General features: G+C 43.2%; 1 protein-coding gene across 7 annotated transcripts in view; it reads left to right on the top strand.

Moving 5' to 3' along the window:
- Positions 1–10517, top strand: part of fryb (furry homolog b (Drosophila)) — a 53463-nt gene extending 42946 nt beyond the window's left edge. For 4 of the 7 annotated variants that reach the window (XM_085420800.1, XM_085420798.1, XM_085420796.1 and 1 more), the window contains exons 52-66: positions 14–199; positions 371–535; positions 795–869; positions 1066–1236; positions 1883–2077; positions 2184–2321; positions 2409–2623; positions 3057–3261; positions 3432–3581; positions 3717–3815; positions 3930–4013; positions 4380–4397; positions 4588–4698; positions 8293–8528; positions 10158–10517. In XM_085420800.1, coding sequence (XP_085276926.1) covers positions 14–199; positions 371–535; positions 795–869; positions 1066–1236; positions 1883–2077; positions 2184–2321; positions 2409–2623; positions 3057–3261; positions 3432–3581; positions 3717–3815; positions 3930–4013; positions 4380–4397; positions 4588–4698; positions 8293–8528; positions 10158–10416 — 2307 coding nt within the window. In that variant the 3' untranslated portion in view covers positions 10417–10517. Of the gene's footprint in view, positions 1–13; positions 200–370; positions 536–794; positions 870–1065; positions 1237–1441; positions 1852–1882; positions 2078–2183; positions 2322–2408; positions 2624–3056; positions 3262–3431; positions 3582–3716; positions 3816–3929; positions 4014–4379; positions 4398–4587; positions 4699–8292; positions 8529–10157 lie in introns of those variants that run through there. The other 3 variants (XM_085420802.1, XM_085420797.1, XM_085420801.1) reach the window with 2 other exon arrangements.
- Positions 10518–13354: the final 2837 nt, after the last annotated feature.

Here is a 13354-nt window from a genome sequence, read left to right as displayed (position 1 = left end):
TGTGACTTTATAGACAGTACACTGGAAGGATGCCTTAAACATCTTGAAGCTGGTGGTATCACGCTCTGCCAGCCTTGTTCATCCAGTGTACGGCCACACACAGGGTGATCTTTCCAACCTAGAGGTCAGCAGAGTGTGGGACGGCTCTGCTAAAGCTCTCCCTGGGAAAACTCTGGATTTCACATTTGACATCTCTGAGGTAAGAAAGCTGCTGCTACTGAGCTTCTTTTTGTAAATGCCCATCATTGACTTGCAGTTACAGTACACCCCCATGTTTTGCTAGGTCATAAATAGAAAAGGATTTCCTCAACACATGCAATATGCAAATCATCAAAAAATTTGCATGTCTTTCTGTTTGTTATCTTCCCAGACACCGGTGATCGGGCGCCGTTTTGATGAGCTCCAAGGATCAGGGGGTAGAGAGGGGAAAGCCAGAGCCATGGCTGTGACCCGCAGTACTTCCTCCACTTCTTCTGGATCCAATTCCAACACCATTCTGGTGCCTGTCAGCTGGAGGCGACCACAGTTATCTCAGGTAGCATCAATGCCCAAAACTAAGGTTTCACATCAGTGCTGCTTGGTTTTGTAAGACTTGTAAAAGAATATTATATTAAAATGTGTTGATCAAGTCATTCTTCTTTAGCATACTGACCTCAAATAGCCCAAGAAAAACAGATTTAAAACTTTCTGTTTATAACATGCTTAGAAATTATCCCTTGATCATCAAAGCATGAGGCATGTGAAGCGAGAAGAAAATCCATCACTTTACTGATGAGTTTTTCTTCTACATGCAGAAAAGAACCAGAGAGAAGCTGGTGAGCGTTTTGTCTCTATGTGGACAAGAAGTTGGACTTACCAAGAACCCATCTGTAAGCTAACTTCCTTGTTGTACTTGTTCTTTATGTACACAGTCAACAAAATTCAAGCTTGTATTTCTGTTTTTTTTGTTTCTATTTTGTAGAGGGAGTAAAACCTCTAAAGTTTTCTGGGGATGTTTCTGTTATTAAGATGGCTTCACTAATTGCCTCTGACAAGTCTAAAAACCTGTTTCTGTCTTCTTGTCAGGTGATCTTCTCATCCTGTGGTGACTTGGACATGATGGAGGTGCGGGAGAGCGGCGTGTCATCTGAGGACGGTGGTACCAGAGAGGACACATTAGATGACACCGCCAGTGAGCAGCAGTTTAGGGTTTTCAGAGACTTTGACTTCCTGGATGTGGAGCTGGAGGATGGAGAGGTGAGAGTCACAATAATACTGTATTTCACCTGTGTTCATTTGATTTATGCTGACACAGTGGTCCTTTCTTTCATTTTACCTTTACTGTGTCTTTCAACTTATCCACCTGTCTTTCTTCAACATATTTGAAAAGTATTTCTCTGTCCTCCCACCTCATCTCTTTCTCTCTAACTCTGTCTCTCTCTTTCTTCCCCTCGCTGCCTAGGAGCTCCAGGTAAGTCCCTCACATTGAGTACTTAACATTAGCCTTCATCAGCTCTTTGGTGTTCCTGCCTCTTTTGTTTTGATCTGGAACGTAAAAACAAAATCCTCTTTGTGCTTCATTTTGCTCTCACGGCTTGATTGCAGAACGACATTTATGACAGCACTGCTATTTTTTAAATAGAGATAAATATGTTATAGTTATTATAAAAGATAATTTTACAGGCTGAAAACAACCTTTCCAACATATAATCATATATTCATGCCATGAATAACAGTCCATCTTGCATCTTGTTCTTGTAACTAAAGCAATTATTTTGTGTTTTGAGAGATTAAAGTAAAAATGTTCCCTTCATCGCAGGGATTTTACTTCTACCGTTCATTGTGTCCATGTCTTCCAACATGTATGTGTGTGTTTGTTGTTGTTGTGTTTTTTTAAATCTAGGGTGAGACTGTCGATAACTTTAACTGGGGTGTGCGCCGGCGATCTCTGGACAGCACAGAGCTGCGCGACCTGCTGGAGGAGAGCCAGCACTCAGGCAGTACCCCCAGTCTGGGTCACGAAGACCCTCACGATTCAGACGAGTCATCAGAGGAAGAGGAGTCTTCAACTAGCCAGAGCCTCTCCCATTCTCAGCTTGTGTGTAGCCTTAGCTGCTGAATCAACACATTAAAAATCCTCTGAAGCCTTAAAAGGCTTATTATTTTTCCTGAGTCAACATTCATGATTTGCCTCCCTGTTCCAGACCAACCCGTCTCCATCAGAGGAAACCAATCACACCGATTCTCTGTCTACTTCATACGACACATCTGCTGACCCCCAGTCCCTCAACGCCACCACCCCGAGCCAGGGAGCTCTCCATGACGATCACATTGGTCTACATGTGAGAAATAATAGACTTGGACGTGGATGTGTTGTTTGCCTAGATACATTTTGAAACATCAAAAATGTAATGCTTTTGTTTTCTCAGGTGAGGGTGTGTGGTGAGGACGAGGACACTCAGGCCCAGGATGATGAACTGTCGCTGAGTGTCAACGAGCTCCCCCCCGGCTCCGACTGTGGAGAGAGCTTCACTCTGGATTTGCCGGGGCAACCTCAAAATCAGCTGCCAAATCTGGACCGTGGTCTTAACCCAGACTATTGCCAGCCTCCACTGGATTTTCTAGACCCAAACTGTCTGCCCAGGTAAGTTTGAAAGACAGGATTTAAATATTAATCCCTGCATGCTGAATACACTGCTGGATTGTTGCCAGAGTCTCTGTCAGGGTTTTTCCTACCGTAAAAACTTTTGGTGGCACACGGAAAGAAGTTTTCGCTCAAGCCAAAGGAAAATCACCAGTTTTGTTGCGTTTGATCAACAATAGAAACTCTGATAATGACCAAAAATGGCAGAAAATGTAGATTTTGTTTAATAGTGCAACAGAAAATGACTCCCAAAGCGTAACTACTAAGCCAGAAAAAACCTAATGGGACATTATTCATGGATGTTTTGCCTATTTTGTCCTATTTTTAACATTTTTGAGATATTATTAAACCCTGTTAGATACATTTTTCAAATACTTATCGTACTGGGTGCAAACAGCACAGACTCACTTCTTTCTCATCTCTGTTGTTAAAGCTTGCGTGATGATGTTGATGATTTGGAGGACCTTGGGTTTCCTCCTCCCCCCTCTCCATTTTTTTCCGCCATCTTGGCAGCGTTCCAACCCACGGTGTGTGACGATGCCGAGGAGGCATGGCGCTGCCACATCAACCAGCTTGTAACAGACTCAGATGGGTCATGTGCTGTCTACACATTTCAGGTCTTCTCATCACTCTTTAAGGTACATCACATGAAGGATTACCTTTAGGGGGTTTTTTTTGTTTTGTTTTTTATGTTTGTATTTCTTGTTTTTTGTACACCCATTTTTTTCAAGCTATCACTCATATTATGTATAATAATATATTATATCTCTTCCATTAGCATGAATTACAGTACAGTGTCTTTTTCCAGAACATCCAGGGAAAATTCTGCACCTTAACAAAAGATGTTGCCACTTATCTTGGCGAGGGATTAAGAGGCATTGGATCAAAGTTTCTCAGGTCCTCACAGATGCTCACCACATGCTCAGATTGTCCTACCATTTACATTGATGCTGACACGGTGAGTACAGTTGGCAGGCTTCTTGCTGATCACAGTATTGTAGCTGCTTCAGTCTATGGGAGTCTAAAAACCCCAAAGACAAATCTAATACTGAGCTCATTTTTACTGCTCCTTTCTTCTTGTTGGTCTGTATAGATCATGTCCTACGGCCTCCTCGAAAAGATGAAGTTCAGTGCACTGGAGCTGCAAGAGTACCTGGATACTTACAACACCAAAGAGGAGGCTGCTGTATTGGTAAGTGCACGTTTACTTATTTCCTCCTTCAAATGTGTGCCAGATAAAATATTTACCACCTTTTCTTCTGTCCACTCCTCTTTCCAATGAAGTTTTCCGTTTATTGTCTTTCAGTGGCTCAGGAACTGTAAGGACACATTTCCCAGATGTCCTGGTGACAGTGTGGTTACCTGCCAACCTGGAGATTCAGAGGAGAAGGTACAAACAACTTTATTTATTATTTACTGTACCAATGAAAGCACAGATTTTTACTGGCAAATTGATTCAGTCTATGTAGCTTAATCTTTGTGTTGTATTAATGGCTTTCTTTCTCTGTGGATTGAAATGTTTGCCCTCTTTGCACGCTGGCTCTGTCTCTATATCGTTATATCCTCCTGAAATTTCTTTTCCGTGCCGGAGTCGTTAAGTTTAAAGTTGCTGTTTTTTCTCTACAGTGTTGATTAATTCTTGGCAGCCTGGCTGTAAACAGTCAGGATTTTTAACTTGCTGTGCATGTGTTTGATTGATACTTTGTCTTCCTCTCACTTCACTCTTGATGCCCTAACATGCTCTCTCGCTGTCTAGCAAATGGAGTCTCTTGCAGTAAGTTCTCTTCACTTCACTCTAGATTCCTCTTAAACTGCTTAATTAACTTTGCACAACTGAATCAGTCAGTTTTGTTGTCACGTGTTTGTATTCCTTTGCATGTGCTTACAACAATTTGTGATTGTGATTGTTTGTGATCTCTGCTTCTGATAAATCTTAGCTTTTTTTTGTCACTTGTGTCTTCCAGCAACTGGAGCTTTGTCAGAGGCTTTACAAGCTTCACTTTCAGCTCCTCCTTCTGTTCCAGTCCTACTGCTCGCTCATTGGTCAAGTTCATGCAATAAGCTCTGTGCCTGAGGTGAGTCAAATCATTCTTCATTAAGTGTGACTTGCAGGCTAACAGAGGAACATGCTGGTTCCCTTATGTCTATGTGAGAGGATTCAGAGTCCAAGTAATTCACAATCAAACACATTAAATACCAAGATCTGCATGACTGTTGTTGTTCTAAATGTATTAGTTAAACATTAAATGTCCATCAAATTTGAGGTTTTCTAGGTCAGTGTGATTGATATCAACTAGGGCAATTTCCCCTTGTGACTTGGTCTTTCCTTGTATCATCCAGCTGTATGATAAGGAACATTCTAAGAAAAATGTCTATGATATATAGAGCCACATTATTTTTATTTAAATAGTAGGGGTGCAACGATACACAAAATTCACGGTTCGGTTCAGTTCGATACTTTGGTGTCACGGTTCGATATTTTTTCGATACAAAAAAAATGTTCATGCCTTTTTAATTTGTCATTTATTAAAATTATAAATATATATTTTAACTCAAAAGTACAGTTTTTAAATTTAATGTTGCTGAAACAAAAGTAATTAAAAAAATAAATATATCTCAGGGTTCTCAAAATTTCAAAATCCCTGGTAGCCCTTCGGGCAGGGACTCTTCAGTTTTTGGTAACCCAAAATAAATGTAAGTAGCCCGAATAAAAAAGAGAGCAATTTTTTGATTGATGTTTTGTTTCCTGTTTTGTTTCCTTTACAATATTATACTTTAATGTATAATATTGTAAAGGAAACAAAACATTAATCAAAAAATTGTTGAAAAACAAATTACAACATTGTATAAAAATTACAATCATCAACTCAAATACTTGGTTCTAATTGAACAGAAATTTCTATGAACTTGTAAGAACTGTGTAGGACATGAATCAGTCTGTGTCAGATCCTGAATTTGAAATTTCCACTGAAGTCACGGGTAAGAGACAAGTGGAACCAAGATCTAGGCCATTTGCTTTTTGAAGCAAATGGCCAGCTACATTTCCAGCTACAGCCCAGCTACATTTCCGAAAGAATGCAAAAGCATTGACATATATTTTTCCTTCCTACAATAGCCCGAGGGGCAGGGCAGAGATAGATTTTGGTAGCCCGACTGGAAAAATCGCTAGCCCCGGGACGTCGGGCTAGCGATTTTGCGAGCCCTGTATCTGATTGAGGAATCACTCATCTTTGGAAAAGAGAGTTTATTACAGAGAAATGGCTCTTTCCAAAATAAAAGCTATACTATCCGCTTCTTCTGGGCTATATTCTCAGCAGCATATTGTAGCGGGTCAGGGCTGTTCATGGTTCTGTTTGTACAGTTATGTTTTGTTTATGTTGCCATAGTGACGGGTGACGCCCTCTCGCTGCAACGGTGTGTCCTTCCGGGGTCAGAGGGCGCCCTGTGTGTTGTTGTTGCTGTGCGGTTGCCACGCTGAGCAGTTAGCTAGCGGCAGTGTTCTTCTGCAGATGTCAATAAACGGCTGTGCTCCCTGGCTAGCTCACGGGAAGCAAGACCAAACGACACCTCCGTCTCCCCCTTGTCTGAGCTCGCCACATTGTTGTCAGAAGTGGGATGATGGTGGCACCCCATGTTCTGACCCGAGTGACTTTTCCCCCGCCGGTCGTGACCGGCCGGTGCGCCAAAAGAAGGCACCTGGACATTTGCAAAGTGAAAGCAAAACACAAGCGCAAATTCAAACGCGATTTCAATGTCACATATTGACAGTGGCTCACCGATGCCAATGACATAATTACCCAGCTACATTTCCGAAAGAATGCAAAAGCATTGACATATATTTTTCCTTCCTACAATAGCCCGAGGGGCAGGGCAGAGATAGATTTTGGTAGCCCGACTGGAAAAGATCGCTAGCCCCGGGACGTCGGGCTAGCGATTTTGCAAGCCCTGTATCTGATTGAGGAATCACTCATCTTTGGAAAAGAGAGTTTATTACAGAGAAATGTCTCTTTCCAAAATAAAAGCTATACTATACGCTTCTTCTGGGTTATATTCTCAGCAGCATATTGTAGCGGGTCAGGGCTGTTCGGGGTTCTGTTTGTACAGTTATGTTTTGTTTATGTTGCCATAGTGACGGGTGACGCCCTCTCGCTGCGACGGTGTGTCCTTCCGGGGTCAGAGGGCGCCCTGTGTGTTGTTGTTGCTGTGCGGTAGCCGCGCTGAGCCGTTAGCTAGCGGCAGTGTTCTTCTGCAGATGTCAATAAACGGCTATGCTCCCTGGCTAGCTCACGGGAAGCAAGACCCAACGACACCTCCGTCTCCTCCTTGTCTGAGCTCGCCACATTGCTGTCAGAAGTGGGATGATGGTGGCACCCCATGTTCTGACCCGAGTGACTTTTCCCCCACCGGTCGTGACCGGCCGGTGCGCCAAAAGAAGGCACCTGGACATTTGCAGGACTTTGTGTGGGGTAATGGGGTCGTCGGGGACGACTGACCCCTTAGGTGGGGGCTATGTAGCGGGTCAGGGCTGTTCGGGGGTCTGTTTATACAGTTATGTTTTGTTTATGTTGCCATAGTGACGGGTGACGCCTTCTCGCTGCGACGGTGTGTCCTTCCGGGGTCAGAGGGCGCTCTGTGTGTTGTTGCTGTGCGGTTGCCGCGCTGAGCAGTTAGCTAGCGGCAGTGTTCTTCTGCAGATGTCAATAAACGGCTGTGCTCCCTGGCTAGCTCACGGGAAGTAAGACCAAACGACACCTCCGTCTCCACCTTGTCTGAGCTCGCCACAATATTAAACATATCAGGTCCCCATAAGGAGAATCATGTGCTAACGGCTGTCTAAATGACTCGGGTAAAGTTTGTAGCATGCATGCTTGTTGTTTTTGTCTTTGCACTAGGATGACGTTGGCGTAAATGTGCAGTCATATTCGTTGTGTTCCCACTAGTGCTGTTAGCGTTAACGCCACAACACGGCAAATCTCCGTTAACGAGCTACCCCTGATCGCCGCATGCATGGGGCTAGACGGCCAACACGTTAACGAGCTAACTGCGCTAACACACTAGTTCCCACCCATGTAATTGAGCATTGCGTGGCACATCCAACATACTGTTTTACTTTAGTCCATGACGCACTTACCTTCAGGGTCATACGTCACATGAAAACCAAAATAATTCCAAACGCCAGATCTGAATGAGGGTGGGGGAGGTTCAATTTGCCATGTTGCAAGGAGAGCTTCTGTCTCGCTAGCTTGCCCTGCGCTCTTCCTTCTGAGATGCTGTCTGTGTTGAACTCTCAGTGGATCTGCGCTCGACAGTGCAGCCTAGGCGAAGTAGTCGAACGCAGATTCACTGAGCGCTCAACACAGACAGCATCGTCAGAAGGAAAGTTGATAAAATAAATTACAAATTTTGTACTGTTCATACATATGCGTACCGAACCGAAAGCACTGTATCGAACGGTTCAATATCGATACGAGTATCATTGCACCCCTATTAAATAGACATATGCTTTTATAAGTATATGTATGGTTTACTAGTTAAATTAAAATGATGTTGACCCTTAGAAAAACCCTGCTACACTGCAGACTTGATCTTGAGCATTTAATCTTTTAATATAGACATAAATTTCACATACACACTCACCCACCACCATCTGTTGTCCCTCCACCTCTTAGCTGCTGAACATGTCTCGAGAGCTTACTGATCTGAAGAGCAGCCTGCAGGCAGCAGAGGCAGCCGTAGCCAGCGACTTGGAACACAAACACTTGGCCCACACTCACTCACACGCCACCCAGGTGGCAGCCATGGTTGTGCCCAGCTTCCCCACCTCAGAGGCAGCGGTGCAGGCCATACTGGAGTGCCTTAGGAACCATGAGTTCACCAAAGCCGTGCGCTACATCCAGGAATGCAGGTGAGCAGCACGAGGCCATCAGCATACATGAGTGTATCCTGGGATTTAATGATTTTATTATTTTGTCTCAACGTAAAAGAACAAATGATCCAAAAAATGACCATGTGAACACACTGTGTCCCCATCACTTTCTCCAATCTTTACAAATGATTTTGAAGTATATAATAAGTAGACATTATAAAGGGCTGTCATTCCTGGCTGAGAAACTTAAGCTTGGGAGATGTTGAGGTCTATCTATCTCTCTTGTGCTTCTGTACGCAGATGATATTGTAGTATTGACAGAATCAGAGCTTCAGATGGCTTTAGATGGAGTAGAAAGATGTTGTGTAGACAGGAAAGTGTAAATCCTAATGAAAGTAAAATTGTAATGTTTGCATGAGGTAAAGTAGGACAGTTCTGTGGCTTTAAATTTGGAAATCCTGTAATACAAGTAGAGGAGGATCTAAGGCATAGGTGTCAAACTCTGGCCCGCGGGCCAAATTTGGCCCACAGCCTAATTACATTTGGCCTGCGAAGCCATACCAAATTATTATTAGACCTGGCCTACTGGTATTATACAGCTAATATATATATTGTTTAGTATTAAGCTTTGCTTGTTCCATATTCAGTTTTCCAGCAAAACTTGTTTGAGTCCATAAGAAGAGATTCATTCTTAAATCTGGAGGAAGATTTTTTTTTCAGTAAATATTAATGTTAGCCCGCGACTTTGTTCCAGTTTTGAATTTTGGCCCACTGTGTATTTGAGTTTGACACCCCTGTTCTAAGGAGCTTGGAATGAAAAGCAACTGAACTTCTTTAAATGTCTTGAAGATGTTTCACCTCTCATCCAAGAAGCTTCTTCAGTTCTAAGACCAAATGATGAAGACTTCCAGATTTTAAGCCCTAGAGGGGATTGCCCCGTAAGAGGGTCGTTGACCCACTATTGCTCATGTGGCTCATCACATGATCCAAGGTGTGAAAAAAAGGGTGTGGTCCATTATCAGCGTAAGCTTCGGGTGAAACCATTTTTAGACCTTGCCTCACCCTATCATTTGACTTATTGAGATCAAGAAGTGGGGAGATTTAAGTTGATAAAGATAAAGTTAAATGTAGGATGATTGGTTTTAGGTTTAGATTATCGAATGGAAATAGGAATAAATTGTACTTTTAATGTCTATTTTTCCAAAGAATCAATATGATAAAGGTGTTTTGAAGTTACGGTTAGGGAAGTTAAAACAAATATTTGATTATACGGGATTTTCTTATTTATGGGGATATACCGGAGTGGTGAATGACCGCTATATAAAAGCAGCTGTTAAGATGAGAATATCCAAACCTGAGGCAAAATTGATAGACCTGATATGTTTAACAATAGCATCTGTATAAATTACAGAATATTTAGGCAAGAGTTCGAACTGAAAAATTACTTGCGTAGTTTATTCTATATGGTGTTATTTGGCAAGGTATAGATGTGGGTCTAGTGGCATTCCTGTACTTATGGACACATTTTATCAAGTTGAATATATTAATTGTGTATTTATACTTTGTAGCTTGATCCAATGAATCAAGCTACATTGAATATTGAATATAGAAAGTATGTCTCTTTATATCTACCTGTAATAATTATAATACTTTTTGTGTCCATTTCAGGAGGCAGTGGCCCAACGGAGTGTTTGGCGGAAGCTCAGAGAGTGAGGTTCAGACGCTGCTCAACGTCTACTTCCGTCACCAAACGTTGGGCCAGACGGGCACAATCGCCCTGGTCGGCTCCCGGCAGGACCTCAGTCTGATCTGCTCCAAGCTGCTGGAGCTCAACGGGGAAATCTGCGACATGATCCGCCACGCCCAGGGTTACCGGGTCGTCACAACTTACCTCCCCGATTCAAGTGCCTCCGCGACCAGTCTCTGACAGGACTTCAGGAGCCCCCCACCCCCTCCTTCTCCACCTTTACTCCCTCCATCACTGCAGCCATTGACCCTTCCAAGACAACCTCTGCAATCCTCTCAGCCTGCTCTTACAGAGGGGGCCCAGCACCCACATACCTGGCCCCTGCCGCCTCCTATGTGTCTGCTGCCCCAGATTCACAGCTCCAGGCAGATACCCACTTACCACCCTGCCCAGCACTAGAACCTGAATTAAACCTTTCATTCCACTCTTCATCCTCATCCACTGCAAACTCTGAGACCTCTTTACTTAATTTTCCCAAACCCCCCGACCTGTTCTCTGCTCATAGCTCCAACACGCCAGGCCAATCACATTTTACACTGCCGCTCACACAAGAGCCAAAGAGACGTTATCTAGATGAGAACGCAAGCCTTTATTATCCTATCAGAGTACATCCATCATGCAGTTTACCGCAATCACATTTCCACTGCAGCAAACACCCGATATCATCTCTCACATCCAGCTCTCTCCCAACTGTGGCCTCAGCGCCCACCTTGCTCACACACTCTTACACGAACCCATCGCCCATTTCTTCCCGGGGCTCTCATCTTCCCCATTTCCCATGCTCTCCGTACAAACACTCAAGCCCGTCCTCGTTTCTGCACCCGGGCCGTGACACGGTCTTAACTCACAGCCCTTCATCGAGTTCATCTCTTCCCCCTCCCCCACCACCCCCTCCCTGTCCCACCGGCCCAGGAGAGGCTGCAGCTTGGGGTTGTTGTTGCTCCTTCGGCGGTGCTGCTACGCCTTTGACTCGCTACCTGGGGAAGGTGGGACAAGCTGCCCTGCCCTTACTGACAGTAGGGGGGCTCCTGAATACTGAACCGTCAGATGTCCAAACCTGAGACTTTAAAGTTACCACGCCAGAGGACCTAACGATCCAACATCAGGTCTTTGCATCTGAAAAGTAGACAATGACATACCAGAAATAACTGGACACTTTAAATGTTTAAGGACAGGGAATCATATCCCATGTATAATGGGATTTATCTCTGGATACTACAGATTGCTGCCTGCTGATAAGAATGACCTGATGTGATTATATACAAGCGCAGGCTTTGCTTCTAAAGCTAGATGTCGTGAAAAATAATGTACCTCCTTGTTTAAGTCCCGCTTGACGGTCATAATTCAGCATCTAATCTGTGCTGCACTCCGAGGACCTGTGAAGGCTTTTAGCTTGGACTTAAACTGGCTTCCCAGAGGAACTTTTAGACATGCTTGACACTTGCTGCCTCCTTCAGGAAGGATGAAAGAGACAGTGAGGAAATGAGCCGTGACACTACGTAGCATCACTGGAAGAAGTTTCCTCTGTGGAGTTTTGTTATACGTTTTTTCTAAATGTTGTAGAAAGGAGATCATGTATGTTTTGTTACTGTGAGAGAAAAAGGCTGTCACTTTTATTAAGAAGGAAAAGCCAAATGCTGGAGTGATTTTGTCTCTACTGTTCTGAGGCCTCCTCTGGAGGAAACTGTGCAATGCATGACCCAGCTGAATGCTTTCTACTGTACGCTCCCGTCCTGTCCTTTTCGCTTGGCCCAGACGTCTGACCTCAGCCTGATTGAAAGACTTGCTGACAGAGCAGATGCAGAATATTCAAGCGCATTTCTTTACGCTGCTCTTTGGCCTGTTTCTATTATTGATATTCTGTATCAGTGAATCAACTTGTCCCCTGACTACTGTTGTAAACATTGGTAGAGTAATCATGCCATTATCCGTGCGTGGCGTGCACCCCTCCGTGGCTAGCTGTAGCATCTTTAGTGAGCGTAAACACTATATTTCTGTCGACTTGGTGTTCACATGCAGAGAAGATGGCGCATGTACACAGTCAAGTATTTGCCCGTCTGTATACTTCTAATCGTTACTGTCACACAACCATAGTAGGATATGTTTGTGTGGTTTGTAGTTACCTTACACGTAAGGGAAATGCTGACATTCTGCACTCATTGTAGATGTGCGAAATGAAACCCACGCTACTGAATCTGAACTCGTCGTTGTCAGCCTTTTTGTGTGTGTGTGAGAGACTCTCCCTTGGTTCGGATCAAGCAATCATTTTGCTGTTGCTGTGCAAATGTCTTCTTTTCCTATTTATATCTGATCAGATATGAAACGACACTTATTTGACTTAAGTTTTATAATGATGTTTGTTCTCTCAAATCAAACTGCCATGCATGCATTTTCTGTTTACTGTATGGAGTGTTTGAAATATTTATTAACAAGATAATTTTATCTGAAAGATACGTTTGTATGAGGTACAAAAGGGAGCCACAAGCTCACGCGGGTATGTTTTTCTTTTTCCTGTGTGTGGGAGAATGTGTTTGCATGCCAAACAAGAAGTTGCACATTTTTAAAGCTTTTTAGATGAAGACAGTAGTTGTTTTTTCACCTTGTAAATATTTTCACAGCCTTTGTGAAGTTGTTTTGAGTTGAAGCTCTGTAAAAGTTGTTAAAGTAAAGACCTATAACTTATGTTGTCTTTTGGTGCTTTATAAATGACTGAAAAACTAATTGTATTCAAGGGGCTCTGCCCTCTTCCTACATCTATCAATGTTCTCTGCAGTCTTCCTCCTTCCTGGCAGCTCCATCTTTAACATCCCTCCTCTACAAATGTCCAAACCCTCTCAGCTTTGCTTCACTGTGTCTCCAAAATGCTCAACCTGAATGGTCCTTCAGGTATATTCATTTCTAATCCTCTTTCTCCTGATCTTAACAGCTTGAAATCTGAACATTTTTAGCTAGACACGCTAGTATTGTTAAAAAAAGAAGCTTGGAGTAATTTAGAAATTGTGCCATCAGTTTGTATGGGAGAACATTGTATAATAGGCAAGCACCCCATCATTTCCATTTTGACTTCATAGTGTATGTATACATTCAGGAATCTCAACTTTTAAGGTGCAGTGTTTAT

Source organism: Rhamphochromis longiceps, linkage group LG10 (genome assembly GCF_057381845.1).
Source record: "Rhamphochromis longiceps isolate RC_006_pf linkage group LG10, R_longiceps_female_GT1.1, whole genome shotgun sequence".
NCBI classification, from domain to species: Eukaryota; Metazoa; Chordata; class Actinopteri; order Cichliformes; family Cichlidae; genus Rhamphochromis; species Rhamphochromis longiceps.
This window is presented reverse-complemented; position numbering and strand designations above follow the sequence as displayed.